The sequence below is a fragment of the Choloepus didactylus genome, chromosome 4, assembly GCF_015220235.1.
Source record: "Choloepus didactylus isolate mChoDid1 chromosome 4, mChoDid1.pri, whole genome shotgun sequence".
NCBI lineage: Eukaryota > Metazoa > Chordata > Mammalia > Pilosa > Megalonychidae > Choloepus > Choloepus didactylus.
In genome coordinates, this window is record NC_051310.1 from 181811617 (window position 1) to 181839095 (window position 27479).

Below are 27479 nucleotides of genomic sequence, written 5' to 3' on the forward strand. Positions count from 1 at the left end.
GCGGGCTCTCGAGGAGGCGGTCGTGGCGCTGGTGGTGCTGCTGTGGGGCTGTGTGGACTGAGGCGGTGGAAGTGCTGTCTTTGGCTAGGTTTGGCCCACGCTTCGGCTCATGGCATTGAGTGGCATCCATCGTAAGGTCAGCTGGGGCGGGCGCCTTGGAAATGACTTGTGGGGGTGATACTTGGTGCAGGAAGGGGCCTGTCTGTTCTCAGGCCGCACTAGGGCCGTGGCCTCCCTCTCCCGCCCTGTTTGAGGCCTGGCTTGGACTCGGCGTTCAGCTGTCCATTCCCTTCTCCTTCCCACCTGTTGGGTGGAGCAGTGCGAGGTTTCTTTTCTTAGACTAAATGTTTCTCTGGACCGATGCCTTACGTCGGGCGGGGACGTGTGGGCGCCTTCTTCACCTGGATTTTGAAAGAGATTTGGGGGAAAGACTGAAGCCTTTGCTTCCCCAAGAAGTGGAAACTGGTATGGGTGAAACAACTGGAAATGGAAGGAGTCTTTTAGCAGCCGCCAGAGCATTGGGAAAATATAATATAAATTCTATTAATCAAGCATTTAGGTACTTCGTAGGCGTTCTGACTACATAAGCACCTCCTTTAGGACCTCGAGTCACAGCATCCCAAAGATTTTCCAAAGCATTTGGCCAGATAGGACAGGAACAGAAAAACCATATCTGAAATATCCTAGTTGGATCTTCTAAAGAAATCTAAGAATAATTTTTACGTTTTGTAGCCAGAGACCAACACTAGTTTTTGTCGATCTTACACTCTGAAATCAGATCTTTTAAGTTAATAAATGGTGCTACTTAATGTATTTTTGATGGTACTATAATATAGTATAATTTTATGTCGATTGAAATGCTACCATTAAGTTTAATATTCATATTGCTTTCTTGTTGACTTTAAGTTATTTGACAGCTGATCAGTCTGTTCAGAAATACTTTTCTACAGCTGGAAATGTTGAAGCTTAAGAGAGTGAGTTTCATACAGGGAAGTATGAAGCACATGTTGGAACTTAAGTGTTTTGAGCTCTGTAAGAGCTTAAGTGGATTAAAAAAAAAAAACAGCAACTACTGACATCTTTGTTGTTGTTATTGTTTCCAGATTTATAATTTCTTTCTACAGTTGGGAAAGTTTGAACTCTCCACTGTTCACCCTGTGGTAGGGATAAAGTGGCTGAGAGGTGTTCTATTAAAGAAGGCTAGATTGTGAGCCCTGAAATAATTAGGGATTGACCCAAGATGGCTAATTAGGAAGTAGTATGAGATATTTGAAGTGATAGTGGAAAAGCAGAATAGTTTTTAGACTTAGAATACTTTGTAATGTTTTTACTTGCTGGCTTATAGTTGAATAAGAAAAAGGATTGTATAAATCAAATGTTAAAAATTGTGAATTGTGTTTTTTTTTTCCCCCAAGAGAAAGAACAGAACCTTTTGTGGTATGTTAACAAATATTATATTAACAAATATTATTTGTGGTTTGTTAACAAATAAACATAAGATTATTTTTATTTGGAAAAATAGCTAAAGGAGGAAGAAAGTAGTAATAGTTCCAGCCAACTGGTGATTTTTTTCAAAGTCCTGAAGATGATGCTTGACATTTATGTAAAAAAAGCAAAAGTCAGACTGCGAACATTCTACTTAGCCTCTAAAAATAGTCACCAAAGTCATTGGTTATGGCAGCCCCTTTTCTGCTTATAGCCTCTTCTTAACACAAGGTACGTGTGATTGTTTTGTGGATGAGGCTTAGAGAGTTTAAGTAACTTGCCCCAATTTCCCTAGTAAGTAGCCTTTTTAGTCTGCAATTTGGCCTTTCTGTGGATGAGACAAAATGACTTGTTGTGGATTGTAAAGCTAGATCATTTGTAAACTCCTAATTTTCAGTCCTTACTGATAATTTTAGATTTTTATATATTGCTCTGTTTATGAAAAGAATAATTAATAATATGGTTTTGATTACCTCTACATGCGTAAGAGGTATTTAGAGAATAAAACAGAAGGTATTAGATCAAACTCCCCATTTTTATTTGTGTGGGTCATTTAAATCGTCTTCCAAAATACGTTTTAAACTTTAAGATGGCATGCTGAATATGTTTTAAACTTTAAGATGACATGCTGAATTGTTAACCAAATGTTTAATGTATGTCATAACTATACTAAAAAGTAAATGTATATTACAGAAGAACTGTGTTTTTTCAGGTACTGCCTGTTTACTTTGTAATTCATCAGGTTTCCTTTTATGCTTGTGGACATTTTATGCCTATCATGATTTTATAAGAAATTATAATGTAGTAGGACATTGGTATGGTGAGTTGAGAAAGGAAAGTTTTGTTAATCTGAAGGAAGAGCATGAGCCAAGGCTCAGGCATGAAGAATGTAATGGGCTCTGGAAATGGACATGAGGAGGAATTTTGTAAGATTAGTACATTTGGAAAGTAAGCTGGGACTGGATATATTATTCATTTATTCAACAGATATTTATTGAGTGGTCTTTTGTACTGACTGAGTTTTAGATACTAGGGACACAGCAGTGAATAAAACCAACAAGTCCCCTGTTCACACTGAATTTAATATTCTAGTAATATTAATTTATCTGTAACAATAATCTAGCAATTTTGTCAAAATTTTTTGACCACAACCACAGTAGGGTGTAGTGCATGTTATGTCGCAGCCCAATATACATGGTTGATTGTGTGTTTCAACAATATGCCCTTACTGTGTGCATATATTCTGATATTTTCCCACTTAAAAAAAACAAATCAGAAGCTAGTTTGAAGAAGTCTCAAACCTTGATCTAGTAGAGAGAGAAGAATTACTGTGTAATGATAGTAGTGTGAATGAAAAGAAAGAGATAAGTCTTTATAGCAAGGTATGTTTGATTGTTTTGTGGATGAGGTTTAGAGAGATTAGGTAATGCCCAAAGTTCCCTAATAAGTAGTCTGGCTATATCTTTACTGTACCACTTCCCATTTGGTTATGAATTATATACCAGGTTTTAGTCTGGGGTGACTGAGGACTTTGATGCTATTTATGTAATATTCAGTGCACTTGAGTGTGTTCTACCTCCAGGTGTAATATATTCTTAGGTGTTGGTAGATTTAGTCCTTATCTGTGCTCAAGAAATTTGTTAATCTAGTAGGTAAGATAGACATTGAACAAGTACCACAAATGTGATGTGTGCCAAGGTGAGAAAGACGAGTACTTTGGCAGTGTTAATGGGGGCAGCCTAACCAATTTGGGGGTTATGGGAATACTTTTTAGGAAATGCTTTTAAACTTTGCCCAGAAGAATGAGTAGACTTTATTTAAGTTGAAGGGACTAAGTGGGAATATGGGGTAGAGAGAAGGGAAAGCATTCCAGGTAGAAGAAATAGCATTCAGTAAGGCTCTGAACCAGGAAAGAACTGAATTTGAAAAAACAAAAACTCAACAGAGATAGAATGTCTGTACTGTAGAAGTTAGCAGAGATGAGTTAAGAGTTTTGGAGTTAGGATGGAATTGAGTCCTGTCTCTATTCCTTACTACCTGTGTAACCTTGGACAAGCTATTTAACCTAATAAACTTTAATTTCCCCATCCTTCAAAATGGGCAAGTAGCATTTAACAAAATATTTGTTCAATAAATAACATCTCTTACTATTATCACTGATAAATAGTAATTGAAGTCATAGCTGTACATGATGATACCACTTCATTCATTCTTTGAAAAATACTGAGGGTCTTCTGTGTGCTTGGTTACTCAATATATAATAGTTGAATTTCATATGTGTGTTTAATTGCATCAAAATGTCACAAAACTATACCTTTATTATGTGCAAAGCACTGATTTTTTTTTTCCTATTTGCCATTTGAAAAAAGAAGCAGCTGGTTTAAGGCAACTGCAGTTTGAAAAACACTGAACTAGGAGGGATATAATGATTACTTAAACTATAACAACAGTAGTATGAGTAAAAATAAGGTGTTAATCCATATAGCAGAGTATACTTAATAAGTGAATTATTCACTGTGGTAGAATATGATAAATTGTATGGATTAAAGAAAAAAGTAGAAGATGGTAGAGGGGATCAGGCTTGGGATTTTTAATAGGGTAGCCCAGGTAGGTCTTGAGGAGGTGACATTTCAACAAAGATCTAAAGGAGGTGAGGAAGGTAGCCATGTGTATATGAGAGATCATTCCAGGCAGAGGGAAAAGCCAGTGCAAAGGCTCTAAGGCTGAAGAGTGTGGTCTGTTTGAGAGACAACAAGATGTAAGTGTGACTGGAGCTGAGTGAGAGTGAGAATAGTAGAAGATGAGATCAAAAAAGGTAAATGGTGGGAGAGGGGCTGTGGGTCATGGTGGGCCATTGGAAGGATATTGACTTTTTAAAAAATTTTTTTAATCTTTTAATTGTAGTAACATATACAACTCAAATTTTCCCATTTTAACCACATTCAAGTATACAATTCAGTAGTAGTATCTTTACAATATTGTGCTACTAGCACTGATATCCGTTATCCCAACTTTGTCATCACCCCAAACAGAAACTGTATCCATGAAGCATAAACTCCCCATTCCGTATCCCCACCCCGACCCCTGTATTCTGGTATCTGACTCTATGAATATGCTTATTCTAATTGGTTCATATCAGTGAGATCATAACATATTTGTTCTTTGGATCTGGCTTATTTCACTCAACCTGATGTCTTCAATATTTCTCCATGTTGTGGCATGCATCAGAACTTCATTCCTTTTTATGGCTGAATAATATTCCATTGTGTGTGTGTGTATGTATAGCACATTTTCTTTACCCACTTATCTGTTGATGGGCACCTGGGATGCTTACATCCTTTGGCAACTGTGAATAATGCCATCATAAAGGTTGGTGTGCAAATATGTGCTCGAGTCCTGCTTTCAATTCTTTTGAGTATACACCAAGAAGTGGGATTGCTGGGTCATATGATAATTCTATATTTAATTTTCTGAGGAAACACCCAACTGTTTTTCACAGCAGCTGCACTATTTTGTATTCACACCAATAAGGAATGAGTGTTCCTATTTCTCCACATCTTCTCTAACACTTATTTTCCATTTTTTAAAAATAGCCATTCTTATAGGTGCAAGTTGTTATCTCATTGTCTTGATTTGCATTTCCCTAATGGATAATGATGTTGAGCATCTTGTCTTTTGCTTTTTGGCCAATTGTGTGTCTTCTTTGGAGAAATGTCCATTCAAGTCTTTTGCCCATTTTTTAATTGGGTTGTTTCTCCTCTGGTTGTTGAGTTGTGGGATTTATTTATATAATCTGGGTATTAAACCTTTATCAGATATGTGGTTTCCAAATATTTTCTCCTGTTCTGTAAGTTGGTCCCTCACCTTCAGGACAAAGTTCTTTGATCCCCAAAAGTTTTCAATTCTAATGAAATCCCATTCATTCATCTTGTTTTTTCTTCTATTGCTTATGCTTTTGATGTGAGGTCTGAGAAACCATTGCCTAACACATCCTGAAGATACTTGCCCATGTTTCCTTTCAGGAGCTCTGTAGTCTTTGTTCCTATATTGGTTTTTGATCCACCTTGAGTCAGTCTGTATATGGTGTGAGGTAGGGGTCCACTTTCATTCGCCTGCGTTTGAAAATACAGTCCTCCCGGCACCATTTGTTGAAGAGACTATTCCCTCCCCATTTAGTGGATTTGGGACCCTTGTCAAAAATCAGTTGTTCATAGATGTGAGGGTTTATTTTTGAACTTTCAGTTTGATTCTGTTGGTTTATATGTCTGTCCTAGTGCCAGTATCATGCTATTTGATTACTGCAGCTTTGTAATGAGTCTTAAAACCAAAGAAGCATGGTCCTCCAACTTTGCTCCCCATTCCAACGGTTCTGGCTCTCTGGGGCCCCTTGCCCTTCCATATAAATTTGATGATTGGATTTTCCATTTCTACAGAGAACTTTGCCTATTTTTAAATTGGGTTATTTGTCTTTTTGTTGTTGAGTTTTTTGAGTTCTTTATGTATTTTGGATTTTAAACCCTTATCAGCTATATGGTTTGCAATTATTTTCTCCCATTCTGAAGGTTTCTTTTCACTTTTGTGATAGTGTCCTTTGATGTACAGAAGTTTTAAATTTTGACAAAGTCCATTTCATCTATCTTCTTTTGTTGCCCTGGCTTTTTGTGTCATATCTAAGAAATCACTACCAAATACAAGGTTATGAAGGCCCCCCCATGTTTTTTTTTTTTTTTAGGAGTTTTATGGTTTTAGCTCTTGTCTAGACAGTGACTTTTTTTCTGTGAGATGGAGAGCTTTGGGCAGTAGTGATATGGTTTGACTTCTATTTTTAAAAAGTTCACTAGCTGCTCTGATTAGGGCAGGTAAGTGGGGGTGGAGTGGAGGAAGGGAAGAAGCAGGAGGCCTATAAAAGGCTGTATAAGACTAAACAGTTCCAACTGAGAGATGAGTAGTTTGTACCAGGAAGATGAGAAGTGGGATTTTGAACATATTGGAAGGATTCTGTAATCCTTGGATATAAGAGAAAGAGAGTGTCAAGGGTGGCTCTAAAATTTTTGGCCTAGGCAACTAGAAGGATGGAGTTTCCATCAGTGGAGATGGAGAAGACTCTAGGTAGAGCAGGTTTTCTTTTTTGGGGGTGGGAAGATCAGAAAAATTCAGTTAGGAACATTTTAAAGTTTGTGGTGAATGTTACACATACAGGTGGAGATGTGAACTAGGTAGTTGAATATATGAATCTGGAGTTTGGGAAAAAAGTGGATAGAAATTTGGGAGTTGGCATATAATTGGCATTTAAGGCCATGTGATATTAGGAGTTAATGGAGATAAAAGAAGGGATGAGAACAAAGGACTGAGTCTTTGGGCACTTTGACATTACAAGATCATGTAAGAGGAGACTGCAGTCCACCTTAAGAAGAAGGCATGATAGTATGGTAGGAAAGACACTGAAAATTGTGTGACTTTGAAGCCCAGTGAAGAAAGTCTATACAAGAGGAGGACATGATGAGCCCAGGGAGAGTGTTGCTAAAGGAAAGGAGAGGGCTGGTGACAAAAAATTGAGTACTGCTAATACTTATGAGACTCTAAGAAGGTGTTCCAAGTCATGAGGTCTGGGTTTGAAGGTACATTATTCATTTTGACCAAGGGAAGGATGAGGGGATGGTTTACAGGTGTGTTTAGATTGGGAGATTTGGTAATGGGAAGAATGACATCACACGTCATTGTTTGTGGTCTCAAAGTTTGAGAATAGATGCAAACACAAATAATGGTTATGTTTCATTTACTATAGAAGTGCTATAGTAGAGGTACAAAACAAAAGAGCAAAAAAGAGGAAAGATTGTAAACGAGGTGAGGGAATTAGAAGACTGTGATACAATAGATTTACTCCTTGGAGGTATAAAGAATTTTAACAGGGCAATAGAGGATTAATAAGAGATCTAGTAGGATGAAGACTGACCTTGAATATGACAAATAGGTCATTATGAGAAATGAGTACTTTCATTGGAGTGATGTGAGCTGGGCTGCATAGTATAACAACAAATGCTTTTCTTAGAAAAATGCCACAATGAACATTTCATGATTAATTTTTTCAAATGGACTTTAAAGAGAATTTCTAATCATAGAAATGCACCTTACTTTTTATATGTTACTCTTATCCAGCTGCTTTGTTACTCTAATACTTGCATAATTTTCCTGTAGATTCATCATTATTTAAGATAAATTTTCACAAGTATTATTGTTAGGTCAAAGCTATGCTTAATTTTAATGTTTATGCTACATGTTGGTATAATTAATTTTGAGAATATAACCTAAAGGAAATAACTTTTAAAAATAAACATTTATATGAAGAAGGTAACCTTGGCATATTTAGTAAGGCTAAATCTTAGAAAGAATTCAAACCAAATTAAGGGATATTTAAGCAAATTCAGCTATACTGCCCTCTTTACTGAGGGCATCTGGGTTTGTGTTGGCTCTTAGTTACTCCAGTGAGCTAATGAAGACCCACCCTCAATGGGCGGGGCCACCCCTCATGGAAATAATTCAGTCAGAGGTTCCATCCTAATCAACAGACTGCATTAAAGAACATGGCTCTTTGGGGGACATGATATATCAAACCAGTACAATACTACTGATTTTTTTTCTTTACAACACTGTAAATGCAGGGTGTGGAGTAATTGGCAGTCTGAAGATGCTGGGGTGTGGTAAATTTGCTGAATCCAGAAGAAACTTATTTCCAACTTAAATGTGCAAGTAGAATAGAATAGGTAGTAAATGAGTCAGAATGTATCAACCAGTAATCTTTTCTTGTCTCCCCCCCCAAGGATTGCTGGCAGGCCAGCACCAGAACACTGTAGACTCCAGGAGAAGGCATGTTCTGTTGATACATGGATGCTGGGCTTCTAATCTCCAAATTGTTTAAGCCAGTCAGTGTGGTATTTGTCGAATCAGCCCTGGCAAACTAAGACAGTACCTTTTTTTTTAATCAGATGAGCAAAAATTATCATGATAATACCTAGTGTTGGCAAGAGGAAGTGGACTAATGGACCCTGCCATGCACTGTTGGTAGGTAAATCAATTAGGAGTGCATTTGGCTGCAAGTAATAGAAAACGTGTCTCTTGACAGTAGCTTAAACAAATAGAAATTTGTTTTCTCATGCAACAGAAAGCTGACATTATGTCAGTAGCTTAATGATGCCAGGGCTGGTATTTAAAAATTTTCCTGGCTGATCCTTTATTGATAAATTATTTCAGATATCGTGTTTACCTTCAAGATAGGAAGAATGGTAGAAGGGAGATTGCACTAATTATGACTGTTCCTTTTTATGACAAAAGCAAAACATTCCCAGAGTCCCTCAGGAGATAGCCTTTTCAAGTTCATGATACCTTATCTGGGAATAGGTATATTGCTGCCCTGAACAAAATCAGTGATTTATTAGCAAGGAAGATGGTGAGAGGGGATGTTGGATAGCACCTAAAAGTGACTGCCAGATGGCTAGTGCAACTTTTCTGGAGATAAATTGTCAACATCTTCCCAAATTTAATATACATTTATTCTTTGATCCAGCAGTTCCAGTGTATAGACTTTACCCATGAATACATTTCTGTATTTCGGAATTATTTAGAAAATTTGGTAGAAGTACAACTTTATGGTCCTGAGGATAGACCTCAGAATCATTGGAGTTGGGGCCAAGGAAGCTGTATTTCTTCAGCCAGCTTACAAGGTAACCTTTGTGTGGAGGTAGGTTTGAGAATTTAGACTATAGTGAAACCCACATTTTAAAAGTAGGCATAAAATTGCAAAGCAAATTGTAGCCAGCAACCATTGGCATCGGCACAGCTGACTTTTCTTAAGGAAAAAAAAAATACCAACCACCTGTGTCTTCAGTTCAGTTAAATAACTGCAGATAAGCCAAAAGAAAAAAGCACTCATTCTACCTGTATAGGGAGAACAGCTGTTAATACCAGCCAACATTTTTACTGTATTTTATTTAATTTTATTTGGTGTAAATCCTTACAGATATGTATGTGTATGTATATATAATGTGTGTGTATATCATCTTTTTATATCAACACAGATACATATTTATTTCCTTTTTAATGATTATTATTCTATTGTAATTATGCCATTTACTTAAAGTAGCCCTTCTCTTAATTGCCCCACCTCCATTTTTACTATAATACAGTGTTGCAGCAAATGCTTTTAAATAAATATATCTTTATCTGATTATTTCCATAATAAAAAATGCACAATAAAATATGCATAATTTCCATTTGTTACATTTTGCTTGACTGCTCTTCAGAAAGATATCCTTTTAATTGTTGTCAATCTGATGATTTAATATTTAATGTTAAATATTTTATGCTTTACTGGTGTACATTTCTTAAATATGTTTTTAATAACTTTTTTTTTTACTTTAGAAATCATTCTTTAATTTTTTTAAGACTGTAATTTCTGTCTTCTATGATAAGATTGTAACCCAGATGCCAGGATTTAAAATATAAAAATATAAGTGTATTGCAACAATATAACCCTCTGTTACTAAAATTTTCTTTATTCTGAGCTAAGTGGATGAACTTCTTTCTGAAATACTCATGACTATAATTTTTGTTAGTTTTACTTTTAGCCTCATACAGATATGAAAGATATTGCTGTTTTCCAGTGATTGATAGGCAAGCTAGCATTCAGTCAGTGAATTTAGGTTTTGTAGCTAGCTAAGAAATCTTGAGTGTAGTTGTTTCTTTAGGGAGTAGGCATGATACTCACTTGTTTTATAGATGAAGGAACTTAATCCAAGGTTATTTAGTTTTTACTTGAACCCCAGCAACGAAATGACATTTTAAAAAAGTATTTGTACCTTCCAGAATTTCATTTATAATATAGAAACTAATAAATTGTCTGATTTTGATTTGAGTGATAAGACTTAAATTAGTGTATTTTTAGTAGCTAACTAGGGTTTTGAAAGGTATTAATGATGCCAGATAATTTTATTAGCATTTAAAAGATGTTTATCTTTATTTTGTGTTTCTGTAGATAATTGTTTAACTGAAGACAAAATCAACAACTATGCAAAATTCCCACATGGATGAGTACAGAAATTCTAGTAATGGCAGCACAGGCAACAGTTCAGAGGTAGCTACAGAACAGCCTGCTGATTTTGGTACTGAGATTATGAATGTTACAGAAATGGAACAGTCACCTGATGGCTCTCCCAGTGTGAATGCAACTGCGGAAGAAAATGAAATGGCAAATGCTGTGGACCTTCCAGTTACAGAAACTGAAGCAAATTTCCCTCCAGAATATGAAAAATTTTGGAAAACTGTAGACAATAATCCTCAGGATTTTACAGCCTGGGTATATTTGCTTCAGTATGTAGAACAGGAGGTTAGTAATTATTTACATGGGATTAGAAGGAGAGAAATAAAATAATACCAGTTTGATTTTTTTAGTTTATTTGAGTTTTTAAAGTGACCTCTTTTATAACTTTCAGATTAAGGTGAATAGCACATTTTTTAGCTTTGAAAAGTAACTTTTATAGCATATGTACATTGTGGAAAATCAGAATGAGTAGATAGTCAAAGCCTAATGTTTTACAATAATTGGGGTGCATGTGTGTATAAAATTATTTAAAAAAAGTTATCTTGCTATTTGATAGAATTAGTTTCTTCTCTTTCAAAGATTGAGATTGTGTTTAGGAAAAAGAGCTGCTGCATGTGTGTTTTTTATGGCTGCCATTTATTTTATTTGAGATGATATATCTGTAAGGAATAATGAATATTTTTATGGCAAAACCTTACAAGATATTTAAACATCTTGTTTTATTTTCATCAGAATCACTTGATGGCTGCCAGGAAAGCATTTGACAAATTTTTCATACACTATCCATATTGCTATGGTTACTGGAAAAAGTATGCAGACCTTGAAAAGCGGCATGACAACATTAAACAATCAGATGAGGTGCGTACATCACTGAATAAAGTTACCTTCATTAGGTACTGTACGCCAAATAGTAACAAAACAAAGACTTTTTTTTTTGGCTGGCAGTACCTACCATTTATGGTGAAACAATTTTATAGGGTATTTTATTTGCATTTGTCACACTTGTGGCATTTGTAGCTAATATTTTCTCTCTTTGTTGGCAGGTGCGTTAAACCTCTACAGTTTGTCAAGCTTTGCAGTGCAAGCCTCTGTATTACACTGCAGCTTAACAAGTAGGGCAGGGCTTTTCTCTCACTTACATTTATTTCTCATTTTCCAAACAATATAGTTGGTTTGCTAGTCACATTTGCTACGTCTTATTGCATTTTTGGTCAGACGCTGTCATTGATGCTCTAATGGGTCTGTGCCCTATGGTCTGTAACCCAAAGCCTGCCCACACAACCCGGTCAGAATGCAGGGACTGCTGCGCTTTGAAGATCAAGACTCTGCACGTGGGGATCAGAACATTGCCATGTTCTATCCAACCTCCACCCAAATGGTAATGGTAGATTATTTAAACAAAATTCCAGTAATTAGTATTTCTAAGGTTCACCGGATAACACAGTGTTGCCTCTCTGTTAAGAAATAATTAAATATTTGGAGTACAGTTTGTTGTTTTCTTCTTAGGTTTATCGGAGGGGGCTTCAGGCAATACCTCTTAGTGTTGACCTTTGGATACATTATATAAACTTCTTAAAAGAAACACTGGAACCTGGTGATCCTGAGACAAACAGTACAATACGAGGGTAGGTGAAACATAGCTATTCAAATGTATTTGAAGATGTAATTAATTAATTATTCTGGTATTGACAATAGATTTATCCAAAAGAATATAAATTTTCTTTTTCAGTGTTTATTTTTAAAATGACACTTAATAAACATATGCATGATTAGCAAGGATGAAGAAAATAAAGTCCTCCATTCTACATCCCCTTTCCTTATGACCCTGTCCCACTCCCCTCATGTTTAATGGCTCCATGTGTCTTTTCAGAACTGCTCTGCATTCACATATACATAGAGTTGTTCTTTTTAATCATTTTGAATCCATAAATATTTTCTACAGCTGAGCTGGGTCATTCACCATTATTTATTATTTTTTTTTATTGACTCCTTTTTTTTTTATTGTGAACTTTTAACGTACATATATAACAGTGGTAACTTTCAAAGTGTGATTTCACAAGTAGTTAGAGAGTAAACCTCAAAGAATGTCATGGGTCACAATTCCACAACTTCAGCCATTTCCATTATTGTAGAAATATAACATACATACAGAATGGTGTCATCTCTTGATGTACAGCTCAACAAGCAATCATATAGGTAATTTCAAAAATTGTTATGGGTTACAATTCCACAGCAGTTCTTTCCTTATTATGCAATACAAGGTATATACAGAAAGGTGAAGACCTTCAAGGCACAATTCAATGAGCCAGCTATAGAGCAAATACCAAAGGATGTTATAAGCTACAGTTCCACCATGTCATTTATGTCCTTCCAGCCAATCTGACACCTCAGCATCCAAAATATACATATATATATAATTATATAAAATTTCAGTATTCATAGACCTTTGTTCATTCTTATCTTGTTGGTTGCTACCCCTTCCTCTCACTTAATCTTTCTCCATCTTCAGGAGTGTCTAGGTAGTGAGCACCCTAACTTGTTCATATTAAAAAGGGGTGTCAAAAGTATGGGAAGGGGGGTGCATCTGATAGTTGATCTTAAAGAGGCTGTTGCCTCTGGTTTTTAGGACTTGTCAGATATAGGAACACTCTGGTGGATTTGAGTTTCTGAAAGATAAAACTTAGTGAGTGCATCTTTTATAGAATCTCAGATAGGGACCTAGGTATACAGGGACTACTTTTGGTAAGGGCATGGCATACTTTGGCCATTTGGGATGTCTAGCTGGAGCCTGCATAAGGGAAATCTCCAGGATAGCCTCCCAACTCTATTTGGGATCTCTTAGCCACTGTGACCTCAGCTTGTTACTTTTTTTGCCCCCGTTGGTCAAGTAGGCATTTTCAGTCCCTTGCTGCCAGGGGTAGGCTCATTCCTGGGAATCATGTCCCACATCACCAGGGAGATTCATTCCCCTCAGAGTCATGTCCCTCATGGGGGGAGGTTAATGAATTCATTTGCTGAGTTGGCATGCGCCGTTATTCCTGTATCACTGCCCTTTTCTTTTAAAAGGCATTTAATGCTCCCTACCCCTCCATGATATACTTAGTCTTTGAACATTTAAGTCTCTTTGCATTCTTCAACAGCTTTGTAAAGGTTTTAAGTATAGCTTTCCACACAATGAGAGCTGTCAATAATTTGTAAATTTCTTTTTTCCCACCTTCCTCTTGGAGATATCCCTCCTGGAACCCTCTTAGTTATAATCTGTACTGGTTGCTCTCTTCTTGTTCTGTTATACAGAAGCTGTCTTGGAATTTCTCTTTCTCATGATTCCAGGAGATGTCTTTACGTCTCTCCTGGGTTTCATGCTCTGTGTATGAGGGTTTATTAGATCCCACTTCTTTCTTGGTTCATGCCTACCTTTTAGAGGAGTGCATCGTAAGTGATAAGGATACTTGGTTGAAAAGAAAATTGACTTTTTATGTCTGAAACTCTGCCAAGTGATGGTCTGACTGGTTATAGAATTTTGGGTTGAAAATTATTTTTCCTTAAGTGCTTTCAAGGCATCTCTCCATTTTCTTCTAGCTTTTGGTGTTGCTATTGCATTAATTTCCTTGTCATTTTGGGTTCTCCAGGGGCAGTAATGTCTGTTCTACTCTCTTGAAAACCTCAGACACACATACTTGTATGCACATGTATACATGCTCGCTCTGTATCCTTTTTCTCTCTGTATTAAACATTTACTCTGGTTTTGGCATGTCTTCTAGCTTTGCTTGGGGTTTTTTTTTTTCTTAATGTGGTTCAATTTTCAATTTTTTATCGACTTTAGGGTTTTATACCTTAGAAATGCCTATCTCACAAGAATATATACATCCTGTATTTTTAAAGTTTTTAATAGCTTTTTTTAGACATTCATCCAGCTGGCATTTAATTTCAGTGTATTATGAGATAGAGAGCTAGCTTTTATTTTTCTATTGATTGAAGAGTCCAGCTCTTTGGCCCTGATTTAAATGCTTCCTTTATCATATACTAAATTCTCATGTATACATTGGTCTGATTTGTTTTCTTTGACACTGTTCCGTTGATCAGATTTTCTGTTACCAAACCAGTGCCGCACTTTTAATTACGATAGCTTCCTAATTTCTTTTGATATCTTGCAAGCACATGCCTGCTGCATTGTCTCTTTACAAAAATATTATTTGCATTTTTTGCCAGACTAATACTAGAATATATTTTTCCTGTTTTACACAAAATTCATTAGAGCTTTTATACTGCTTGAATCTCTCTTGTTTCTAAGATAATTATTTTGAAAACATAATTCTAAAAGTTTTATATCATTATCCTATTGGCATATCAAATCCAGTGATTAAAATTACAGAAATCTCATGAAATGAGCTAGATATTTTGAAATACATGTTTTTGTAATAAACTTTAATTAGGGAATTTTAGAATCAGGAGGCGCTTTTAAGGGTTCTTAAAAATAAGTATAATTCACATTACAAGGCAATGGGATCTTTTATTGGAGAGTTTTTATTGCTAGAAAGGTATTCCTTAAACTGAGATAAAATTTGCCTTTCTATAAATTCTTAATTATTTTAGTTCTGTGTTTTGCTTTAAATAAATCTATTCAACAAACATTTCAAGTTAACAAATACTTAAGAGTCACTGTTTCATTCCTATATCTTTGCCAGATGTACATTTTCAATTGTAACTTATGTAATATAAAATTAGATAAAAAGTACATTATGCATTTATCTTTTATTCCTTTCTTTTTTCACCCACTTTTTTTTTCATACTTTTTATTATTTTTTCTACCTTTTAATCCCTATTTGCATGGGGCAGTTCAGTGTAATTTTGAATTTAGCATTATCTTCTAAAATTTAGAAATACCATTTTAAAAGTAATTTTATCTTGGAAAGGTAACTTAAGAGTAATTTAATTTTTCAGAACTTTTGAGCATGCCGTTCTAGCTGCAGGAACAGATTTCCGATCTGACAGACTTTGGGAAATGTACATAAACTGGGAAAATGAACAGGGAAACCTGAGAGAAGTTACAGCTATATATGATCGTATTCTTGGTATTCCAACGCAGTTGTATAGTCATCATTTTCAGAGGTAGGTAGAAAAATCAGTCTTTAAAATATCTTTATTTTCTCAGATAATGAATTCCTATTATTGAGGAGTATATATCTCTTGGAATGTTATATAAGATTCTGTTAAATGGCCACAAGAATCACAAGAAGTGATTCTTGCTTGACAGTCACAATTTATTTTAAAATATGGCATTGTTCTGTATATTCTATCAACTGAGAATTTTACTGTTTTAAATGCTGGCTTGACTTAGTCATTGTATAGATGAGGAAACACAGGAAACTTCTTTTATGTAAGGTATTTCAGAGTAGCAAAGGAATGAGAAGATAGAATCTAAGTTTAATTATATCTGTATGGTGCTAAATTAACACAGTGCCTGGTACATAGTAGATTCATATTTAGAACTTAATGGTTCATTAAATTTACATTCTTGATTCATATAACACATTATTATCCGGAACAGTAAAGATTGTCCTATATTCAGACAATCCAGTATCATTTCATTTTAATGAATAATGTTAAAGCACCTAATTCTGGGTACTGTGATTTCTGTGCTCTATTGTCTGCTTGTACTCAAAGTATCCCATTCACATGGACTCAAGAAGTCTTTTTAAACAAGAAATTATGGGGACTGTATTGATAAGTCCTTCCTTTTATTAACTGCCATATTTTCTATACATTTTTCATAATTTTTATAAGTAATATTGTGTTAAATCCTGGAAACTAAGGTACTTTTTAAAGTAAGTGTTGTCTAAATTTTTCTTTACTATAAATAGTAGAGGATTTTGCAAAGCATTGGTAAAGTATACTGGATCAATTTGTCAAGAGATAAAAGTTGTGAAGATACTGTCTCTGGTTTTGGTGAAATAGACGAGGTAGGAAGGTTTCCAGGGTGTATGATGACCCAGGAAAACACTTGCTGAAAGCCATTAGCACAAGGCTTGGCATATAGAGATGTTTGATGAGTATTTGTTGAAAAATGAATACAGAGGTATTTAAAAGCTTTATGGGTCAAAGTGTGCCTTTTTATGAACCAATTCTTAAAATTCTGTGACTACAAGAACTTACTGTTGGCGAGGAAAAAATATATGGCTAGCAGATACTTAATGTTTGCTACTATGTTCTGATTGCTTTATACTTCATTTAAGCCTCACAATAACCCAATGAGGTGTAAGTACTATTATCCTATTTTATGGAAGTGGGAACTGTGAGGCACAGAAATCTTTACAACATCATAGAGTTAGTAAGTGATTGGAAGCTGAGATTGGAAGCTAGACAGTGTAGCCCCAAAGTTCTTGGTATATTCTCCGTATCTTTTTCCTTTTTATGTGTATCCACTGGAATTTTAAAATAACATATAGGTATATTATAGAATAAGTGGGATTGCATTACACATATTGCCCTATAATCTGCTTTTTTTTCCCACTTAATGTATTAAGACCCACTTCCCTTAACAGTGTATACCAAACTCACAAGTAGTTTTTGTATAAATAAGTCTTAGTATTTCTAACTGCTTTGAGAACCATGGAAATGTTTTCTTTTGCCCAACATACTCTCCCTAATTAAAATAATTTATTTTACACTTGCAGTGGTCTGGTTGATACATCATTTAGGTTGAGGGGATAAAGACCCAAAGAAGCTATATGTGAATGGTTTTACCTACAAGTTCAAAAGTGTAGAGAGAAGGCACATGTTAAAAAAAGAAAGTACTCTGAGTGTGATAATAGAAATATTTCTATTGTGTAGGCTTTTATATTAAATATACACTGAATAGTATCTCCAAGATAATAGGTTAGCATGAGGACATTGTGATCTGGTCTGACTTTTCAGGTTTAGCTCCTCCTGTTTCCTAAGCTCTAGATATATCCCAGTGCTGATAATTTCCCAAATGACCATGTTATTTCATACTTCTGACTAACACCTTTTTACTTCCTGCTCTTCTGGTGAACTCATATTCCCCTAGACATCCAGTTTAGTGTCTTTTCTGTGAAACTTTATCTAGGTTACCTAAATAGTTATCCATTCTTTCAATGTGTTACCACTGTACCTACATTTATTTACATTTGTCTTAGTACTAATAACACTACTTTAAATTTGTCTCCTGTATCCTCTTTCAGTTTCTGAGGCTTTATCTTTTGTATCACTGATATCTAGAAATAGGCCTCAGCACCTATTAGACAATAGGCCAGTCTTTATTGAATAAACGTTTTGCAGTGAAATAAATTCATGAAAAATTGCTGCTTGGCTGTTATGCACATTTTATCACTCTTTTAAAGAAGTTTCTGTAGTGTAGCAATTAAGTCAATTTAAACATGTATACTGTTAAGTAGTTATAACTACTCTTAAGTAGTTGTAATGTTTCAGTTTTATCTTATTTCAAGTTTCTTATCTATATCCTGATGACAATTTTGAGTTAATATTCGTTTACTCTTAAATCAGTTCCTTTTCTTAAAATACGTTTGGGAGTTGCCTCCTCATTTTTGTTTTTAAAAGAAGCCAGGCTATATTAATTTTTTCCTACTGATGAAATGGGTTGTTAGCTTTTGTATCTATTGTCTTTGAAAAATCAATTTCCAAAGTTAGTTATAAGATTTGTGAGTCTTAATCCATTTGTAAATGAGAAGAGATTTCTTAGAAGAATCAGTAGCCTAAATCAATGTTAAGAAACTTGGAAAAAATTCCATAAGGTTGGTACATGTGGGACCATGTCTAATAATTAGGTTGAAGAGGTAGGTGTGGTACATAATATAGAAGACTTCATCTAGGGAGATTGGATTTTAGCCTGAATACAGGATAAAAGCATTCATAGTAATTTTGCTGGGAAAGGGAAATCATCATGCTAACTTTTTTGTTTTTATGTTTACTTTTTAATAACATTTATGATAGCAGTATTAGGTGGGGTTGGGAGTTGAGACTATAGGCTGGGAGACCATTTTATGTTTATTCGAGTGAGAAGTGAGGAGGGCATGAAGATGTATTTGGGAGGTAGAATCAATAGAACCTGTTACCCAATGGATTGTAAGGGATAAACTAAGTGGAAATGACTGGGAAGCTTAGTAGTCAATAGTAACATTAATCAGAATTAGAAATACTGAGTGTGTTAATTGGTAGATGACGATCATATACTTGATTTGAGAGATGTTATGTAAGGTTCCTGTGGTACATCCAAATTGAGATGGTATTTTGATTAAAACTTGAGTATATCTAAATTAACATGTGGCTAAAATAGTATATTTTTTCAAACCTTTTGCTTTAAACTAACATGTATTTCTTTGTGCAGAGTTTTGGCAATTGGATATACTAATCCAGAATTTAGGAGGAAGGCTTGGGCTTGAGTTACAGTTTTGGGAGTCATCATAGTATAGGTATTATTTCAAGTTGTAAGTATTGATGAGACTGATCAGAAAGTGTATAAAAATAGACTAGAATGGAGAGTGGAATCTTTGGGACTACTAGCATTTTGGGACAGGTAGGAAGGGGAAACCCTAAAAGGAGATGGAAAAACGTGTAGAGGCTTGGACAACAACCAAATACAATGGTAACTCAAAAGCCAAGAGAGGAAGAAGGTTCTAAAAATAAAATGTGGTTAATAACCTTAAGTATTGAAAACATGGTTAGGATAGACGCTATGCTAAGAAACAAGTGTCCATTTAATTTTGCATATAATTTTGTAATTAGTGACCTTAATTAGGGCAGTGTCAGTGGAGTGTAGTGGGCACAGACACATGGATTAAGGAGTAATTTGGAGGTGGGGAAGGAAGAGAAAATATTTGTTGATCATGTACAACTGCCAGGAACTTGGCAAAAATTAACAAGTTGAATTTTATAGTAACTTTGCAAGGGAGGTTTTATTGTCCCCATTTTTACAGATGAAGTAATTAAGATTTAGAGAAGGGAAAACCTTGCTTTAAGTCACATGTCTGTTCTTGCCTTCTCCACTCCACTACAAAGGCAGGAAGGAAATAAAGATGTAAAGACTGTTCTAAGTGGTAGGTTTTTACTATGTAGAAAGGAAGGAAAAAGGGTGTGGTGTTTGTTTCTTTTTAAAATCAGAGTTCCTTTGAAAGAGTAATATGTAGTAGGGATATAAAATTATACTTCAGTATTTTGAAGTATTTTTATTGTTTTCCTTTAGATTTAAAGAACATGTACAGAATAATTTACCTAGAGATCTTTTAACTGGTGAGCATTTTATTCAGCTACGAAGGGAATTAGCTTCTGTAAATGGACACAGTGGTGATGATGGTCCTCCTGGTGATGATTTACCATCAGGAATTGAAGATATAACTGATCCAGCAAAGGTAAGCAGACTGATCCAAAAGTCCTTCAGTGCACAAGAAACTAGACCTTATATCCCTTTACTGCATGTGTAGTATATTGGTGAATTATAGAGCTGGCCTTTTCACACAGTGACCTATATGTCATTTAAGGTTAATTTCTGATTCAGGCAAGGGGGACTCTTTAGTTGCTATGGTTGAAATATAAATTTAAGGTAGAGGATCTGTTTTACTTGTAGACATCTGGAAATAATTTAGCCTAGGTTGTGAACTACTAGTCCTGTTTAAAATAACAGAAAAGAAAGTGGTTTATCTGGAAATTTTCTTATAAATCTTAGTGCTGTTAATTGTACTTTAAATATAATTAACATTTTGAAAACCTCTAAGATAAAAGAATGCGTGGATAATACTTAAATGGTTAAGTACAAGGTAATACTGAGAATTTTCTGTATATAACTTCTAACTTTAATATTTTTCTTTTCCTCCCAAGCTAATTACTGAAATAGAAAACATGAGACATAGAATCATTGAAATTCATCAAGAAATGTTTAATTATAATGAGCATGAAGTTAGCAAAAGATGGACATTTGAAGAAGGTGTAAGTGTTTTTGTTTTGAACAGTCTTCAAAATATAAAGATAGGAATAATATATTTGTCTTGCGGTTTTTCTTTTTTCTCTTGCAGTTTTGATAGTAATGTCTCTTGTTATTTCTATTTTTGCTTAAGGTGTTTTTTCTGTTTATTGCTACCACTATCAGTTTTCCATGTCCTATTTTAGAATCTTGTTGAATTGAGACTAATCTAATTTGAATTGCAAAATATCTGCTTGAGTGCAACTACTTTATTATAATTATTTACATTTTTTATCAACTTTGTTGTTATACTTTACATTCAATAAAATGCACTCATTTTAAGCATCCAGTAAAATGAGTACAGTAAAATGAGTGTTGACAAATGTGTATACACTGGAATCACCACCACAATCAAGGTACAGACCATTTCAGTCACTCCAAAAAGTTCCCTTTGCTCATTCCAGTCAGTAACTCTTAATCCTACCCCTGGTCCCAAGGAAACTTCTGTTTTCTGTCATTGTAGTATTTCAGTTTTTAAGTATTCAACAAGAAATAAAATTGGTTGAACATAAAAAAGTTCTGCAGAATAGTTAAATGACTGAAAAAATGGAAAACAAATTCCATTTCAGTGCTTCATAAAGTCTAAGGAATTTCAGGTATTTTAATTAAAAGGATTATGAAATATTGTGCTCTTTAAAATTTGATTATTTTTAGTTACATTAAAATTTTAAATGACATTACTCATGCATATTTTGTTGTTGGTATTGGTTTACTTTCATTGCCATGTCATGTTTTTATTACAGATTAAGAGACCTTATTTTCATGTGAAGCCATTGGAAAAGGCACAGCTGAAGAACTGGAAAGAATACTTAGAATTTGAAATTGAAAACGGGACTCATGAACGAGTTGTGGTTCTCTTTGAAAGATGTGTGATATCATGTGCTCTCTATGAGGAGTTTTGGATTAAGGTAAGAAAATTATTTGCTCTTAAACTTGAGTATATTATAAACATTGATCTAGTGACTAACCTTTTTTGTACTTCTGTTGAATGTTGTTCATATAACTATATCTGTTGCATTAGGAGATGGTCTGCTTGCAACCAGATTTGACTGCTGCATATGCCAACCTCGTTGCCTCTCTTCGTCCTTCCTTACAGAAACTAGTCTAGTGGTTCAATAAAGGTGCTGAATGGGTTTAAAAATAGAATTTTATCGTTCTGTCACATATTTAATGGCTTGCTCAACTGTAAATTATTCAGTATTTTCTCTGTTTCTATATGTAGTATGCCAAGTATATGGAAAACCACAGTATTGAAGGAGTGAGGCATGTCTTCAGCAGAGCTTGCACTATTCATCTGCCAAAGAAACCCATGGTGCATATGCTTTGGGCAGCTTTTGAGGAACAGCAGGGTAAGAATAAGGAAATTCAGTTGGTATTTTGGGGGTTTTAAGTTATTTCAGGATAAGTATATAGGAATTGAGTTCAAGAGGGATGGTGTAAGGGGTGTTTTTTAGACTTTGCTGGCTATACGGTCTTTTAACTACATCACTCTGCCATTGACATGCAAAAGCAGCCACAGACAGTACATAAACAAATGAGCATGACTGTGTTCCAGTTTTTAACAAAAATAGGCATAAGGCTGAATTTAGCCCTGGAATGTTGTTTGCCAAAACCTGGTGTAAAGGATATTTCAGAAGTTTAAAAATATATATATTTAATTACTTCTCCTAGGTAATATTAATGAAGCCAGGAATATTTTGAGAACATTTGAAGAATGTGTTCTAGGACTGGCAATGGTTCGTTTGCGAAGAGTAAGTTTAGAACGGCGGCATGGAAATATGGAAGAAGCTGAACAGTTGCTTCAGGATGCCATTAAGAATGCTAAATCAAATAATGAGTCTTCATTTTATGCTATCAAACTAGCTCGACATCTTTTCAAAATACAGAAAAACCTTCCAAAATCAAGAAAGGTGCTTTTGGAAGCAATTGAAAGAGACAAAGTATGTATTTATATATTTTAAGAACATATTCCATGACAAAATCATTCTTAAAATTTGTTTTTGCTTTGGCAACTGTGATGACAAATTTGGTCTTTATGTAATATATTTTGTTACTAAATGAAGACAACAGTCCCTCTAAACTGATGTTGCCATTTTCTTCTTTTTTCCCTTCAAATTATTATGTATTAAAAAATTGAGAAAATTAAGATTGTTATATATAAGGTGTTGCAGAGGTTGTGATACTTTCTATTTCCACCACCTTTAGAAATCTTGCAGCAAATTTACTAATTATTAAATAGAACAGAGGACCTGGGAGAACAGTTATAAGCAAAATCATGGAAGTTGCTAGCATTGTAGCAAATGTAGCAGTGAGATTTTTCTCCATTTCCAAAGTATTTCCTTTTATGTATCAATTGATAAAAGACAGTATACTAGAAACTTCTCATATCTTACGTTTTCAGCTATTGCCAGGTCTGTTTAAGACACAAATTTAATAACAGTTTGCTTCAGCTGTAATTTAAAATGTTTATAGTTGAAAGTTTGAATTATTGGGAACAATAGAGGTTATCTTTTTATGTTTTATTTTTAATTGTCATGGTAGGTCATTATTAAACCCAAGATAGGATACAATGTGATAAAGAGTTTTTACTACTGAAAATATTAACAAATTGTGTTTTAAAATAATACAGTTGTCAGTAATGAGTTTTTCAAATCGAGACATAAAGAATTAAGGTATTTAAATATCTATGCTCTAATCAAAATATTTTGGAAATATTAATTGATACTCCTTTTCACAGGAGAACACAAAGTTATACCTCAATTTACTTGAAATGGAATATAGCGGTGACCTCAAACAAAATGAAGAAAACATCCTAAATTGTTTTGACAAAGCTATACATGGTTCATTGCCTATTAAGATGAGAATTACATTTTCTCAGAGAAAAGTGGAGTTTCTTGAAGATTTTGGTTCAGATGTTAACAAGTAAGATCTTAATTATATTATCTGTTTGAATGATGACTGACTGAGCATTGATATTTTTGGTTTGGAATTTGACTAGTACGAAGAATACATTGTGAAACTAAAAAATGTTTGCTTGGGTTAATTATTCCTCAGGTATATGTTGGAGGTAAATTCAGTTTTGTAAATGTCTTTGTGCTTAAGAGAAAGATGTGGTTTCTGTTTCCTTCAAAACTGTTTTCAAAATTTTAGCATGGTAATTTAAATGATGAGTGGATGAGAGAAGGCAGGAAGCAGCAATCCAGTGCAAAGGGAAATGGGTTAAGTATTGAATCCTGAAACAAACATTTAGTAGGTAGGCCAAGAAAGGTGCATGGGGATAATGTGGAATAGGAATGCTATGTTATATATAAAATTGGAGAAAACAATGGATATGATTCCACAGATGATGCCTAATGGCCTCATTTTTCTGCATTCTAAAAGGCTGAGAATTGAGACTGTACAAGTAGAAGGGTTTGCCAGGGGACTTGGGAAAAGTACAAGTTTAAAATTAAAATTAAAATTTGTTAAAATAGAGTAAAATTCCAGATGAGGAAAGAGAAGATGAGAGATGAGGCGTTTTTTCCAAGGTCACTTAGCTATAACATTGTGGGGTGGAGCTTAAACATACATCAACCTCTATGCTCTTTACTATATGTCCTGTACATTTAGCACTGAAGGTGTTCAAAAGAAATGAGGTAAGTGATTCTAGCTTTTAGTCTGGTTGGAATGTATGATAATCAGAGGAAATGGATAACTAAATGTATGAGGTAGCATTTAACTGTTAGGAAGGCTGTTATATCTGTGGATCAGAACAGCTTTGTCATGTTTCATAGAGAAGGCAGGGTTTCATTTAGTTACTACTGGATGCTGATAAGCTGAGGAGAGGACACAATGATTTAAGTTCCTATAAAAATAACATCTGCTTGATTGGAGGGTTTTCTGAATTAGAGAAAGGGTGATGTCTGTTGATTCTGCTGTGCCTTGAAAGCCAGACCAAGTTTAGAGCTCATGTAGTAGGCAGTGGACAGTAGGGAGCTATTGGAGTTTTAATCAGTGAGATTAAAATGACATAATCATTTTAGCTTGCCAGTAATTTGCAGATTAAATTGGAGGATCAACACAAAGATGCCATTTAGGTACCTGAAGCTGTAGATATAGAGGACCTGAATATAAGGACTAAGATTGTTGTAGGTGAAATTTAAAAAGGCCAAGATACGGAAGATAAATTAAATGAGACACTTAGAAATTTAGGTAGGCAGTATAATGAATTAAGAATTAACTTTGGAGCTACAAATATAGGCTTATGTCCTACCTCTGTCACTTACTATTTGTGTATTCTTCACTTGGGCAAGTGAAGTTTTCAAATTATAAAGACTGGGCTCACAAAGTTGTTCTAAGGGTTAAATGAGATTAGTCCATGAAAAGTGCTTAATGCATAGCACTCAACCAGAGATTCAGGTATAAAACAATTTTATAGTCCTTTGTACTTTTGGGGAGGAATGTTTTGGGTTATTACTATTAAATATCTATATATGCAGACTGCCCAGAGAAATAAGTTGTACATGTCTGTAAAGTATCAGCCTCATTTCTACAGAAATGTTAATTATCAGTGTCCAGGTTTATGATTGCTTTAAAAAATAAACCCTCCTTTGTTTTTATAAAAGAGGAAAACAAAATCATCACTACTTTAAATTCACATTTTGGCTTCAGGTGACAGTTGTTTTTGAAGTCCCAAGTTCCAGGTGAGACTTTCATACAATACATATGGCAAATCAGAATTTTTATAGTTATTAGAAATTATCTTTTTAAGCAGTGAAAACAAATTATATTGTAGTTTTATGTTCTAATTCAGTTTGCAAATGGCCCAAGTTTTAATGCTTTGTTATTCTAACTGGTGGCAGGTGTCTTCAAATAGTCTTTACTAAATTAGATCTCAAAAATAACACTTTGTTGATCTCTGTCATGACTTATGGTTGCACTGGGCAAACACACACCATCAAGGTCATTATTTTAGTTGTGTGATAGCTTTGTTCTTAGGCAGCCTCCCCACTTGTAGAAATAATAAACCTAGTTGGCTCCTGACTAACATCCCACTAGCTTTAGCTATCAGGATACAGAGAAACGCCTCTTTCCCAATCACGTAGTAAAAAATCCTGGGACTCACTTAACATCCTGGTTTTTAGTCATATGCTCATCTCTGAACTAATCATTGACCAGGGGTATGCAGAACTATAATGGCCAGACCTGTAATCCTGGATCCCCACTTGAACCACATGGACAGAGAATGGGAGGTTGGTTTCCCAAAGGAAATAAATGAGAAAAGGTGGTTGGAGCAGGTTTGTTTCCTAGACTGATTAAAAAACAACGGATGTTCACCGAAATATTCATTTTGCTTCCCTAGCTGGAAATAACAGCTTAAATATTTAACAGTGTGGTATTTGTATATTCTAGAGGATTTTTTTCTTATTTTTGTCAGGCTTCTGAATGCTTATGATGAACATCAGACACTCCTGAAAGAACAGGATTCTTTAAAAAGGAAAGCAGAAAACGGGTATGTAATTTCTTGATGAATCAGGAAGGGATGTTTAAAAGAAGACATTTCATTAAGAAAATGCCTCTAAAGATAGATGTTTTTAAATGTTAAAGTTGTGGTAATTTAGATACTTTTTTCATGATTTTAATGAGGATAATAGCTTTTTAAAATAAAACTAATTTAAGAGTGGTTAAGAACTTCAGCAAAACAAATGTATACAAATGATTTTCATCCATCTGTTAAAAGTATGTATCTGTGGGAGTTTTGAAAGTTCACATTTTGACTTTATTTATAGATCAGAAGAACCAGAGGAAAAGAAAGCACATACAGAAGATACAACTTCATCATCTACACAGATGATTGATGGAGATTTACAGGCAAATCAAGCTGCATACAATTATAGTGCCTGGTATCAAGTGAGTCTATGTAATTGAGTTATTTTGTTCATAGGTGACATTAGAAGCAAAAATTAGTATAGTCTTACTTAGAAAAAAGAGTATTTGGTTTTGTTCCAGATTGTAGAATGCCCTCTAGGTCTTTTGTCTTTGCAATACAGACTTGGAATTTCAGCAGTGAACACATGCTAATTTTAAAAAATAGACCTGCTTTAATTATATATATATCGAGCTCAGCCATAGTTTGGTGCGCTAACATGTTTATTTCTTCCTTTCAGTACAATTATCAGAATCCCTGGAATTATGGACAGTATTACCCTCCTCCTCCAACCTGATGAGAAGATGTAAATTCCAGATGGAATGTGTGGAATGTATGAAGTTATTTTTGAGGGATGTAAACATAGTATAAGCTTGTCATATTTGATAACTTGTCTTTGTTTCTGTGTAACATGATTTGTTTAGTAATAGGGAAAATGTCACTTAGCTTACCACAGATACTGTTTCCTACCATTTATAAAATTTACTTTTTATTGGAGAAATATTTTTTTGATTTTTGCATTAAGTGGTCTAGACTTCTTTTGCAATGCATTTGCAACAGTTTTGTAGCCTTAAGGGTAGGAAAAAAACCTGACTGCAAATCATGTCAGTATAGTACAAGATTTTGAAAAACTCATAAGGGCTGGTTATTAAGGATTTACCTTTGTAAAACTGATTTTTAACCTTTGCTTACAAGGGTTTGTCTGTGTAATTTAATTATCTTGTTGTGAATTTGGATCTAAGTGCAGAAAAGGTACACTATTAAATACTATGCCTTGAAATAGTGATTATAAATAAAAATGGAATGTTTGCATCCCTTTTAAAAATGAAAATCATATTGAAAGTACATTGTTTCAGGACTTTGTATTTAGAATATTCATGTAAAACTTGTGAGCAAGCTTTCATTTTGATCAAACTGATCATCTTCATTTTTGTAATAAAACTTAAGACTCATCCAATAATTGTTTATGAATTTATCTGGGGGGTAATCATCTAATATTA

At 34.5% G+C, this 27479-nt stretch overlaps 1 protein-coding gene and 1 non-coding gene across 5 annotated transcripts; both read left to right on the forward strand.

The window, feature by feature from the left end:
* On the forward strand, positions 1 to 27439 carry PRPF39 (pre-mRNA processing factor 39). 4 transcript variants are annotated; one of them, XM_037834922.1, is made up of 14 exons: positions 1 to 136; positions 10514 to 10864; positions 11312 to 11437; positions 12086 to 12204; positions 15521 to 15688; positions 19800 to 19965; positions 20432 to 20539; positions 21317 to 21481; positions 21796 to 21922; positions 22245 to 22513; positions 23311 to 23495; positions 25990 to 26064; positions 26342 to 26462; positions 26720 to 27439. In XM_037834922.1, exons 2-14 carry the CDS (start codon positions 10547 to 10549, stop codon positions 26774 to 26776), a joined length of 2004 nt encoding a protein of 667 aa, XP_037690850.1. In that variant the 5' UTR covers positions 1 to 136; positions 10514 to 10546; the 3' UTR covers positions 26777 to 27439. The 4 variants fall into 4 exon arrangements, with proteins under 4 accessions (XP_037690850.1, XP_037690851.1, XP_037690853.1 ...); XM_037834925.1 differs by lacking the exons at positions 1 to 136; positions 10514 to 10864 and adding exons at positions 11623 to 11691; positions 11795 to 11957 and having other exon boundaries at positions 11310 to 11437; XM_037834923.1 differs by lacking the exon at positions 1 to 136 and having other exon boundaries at positions 10841 to 10864; positions 11312 to 11957.
* On the forward strand, positions 22580 to 22665 carry LOC119533738. Its single transcript, XR_005216847.1, has one exon. It is a non-coding gene; the product is annotated as a small nucleolar RNA SNORD127 (small nucleolar RNA).
* Positions 27440 to 27479: the final 40 nt, after the last annotated feature.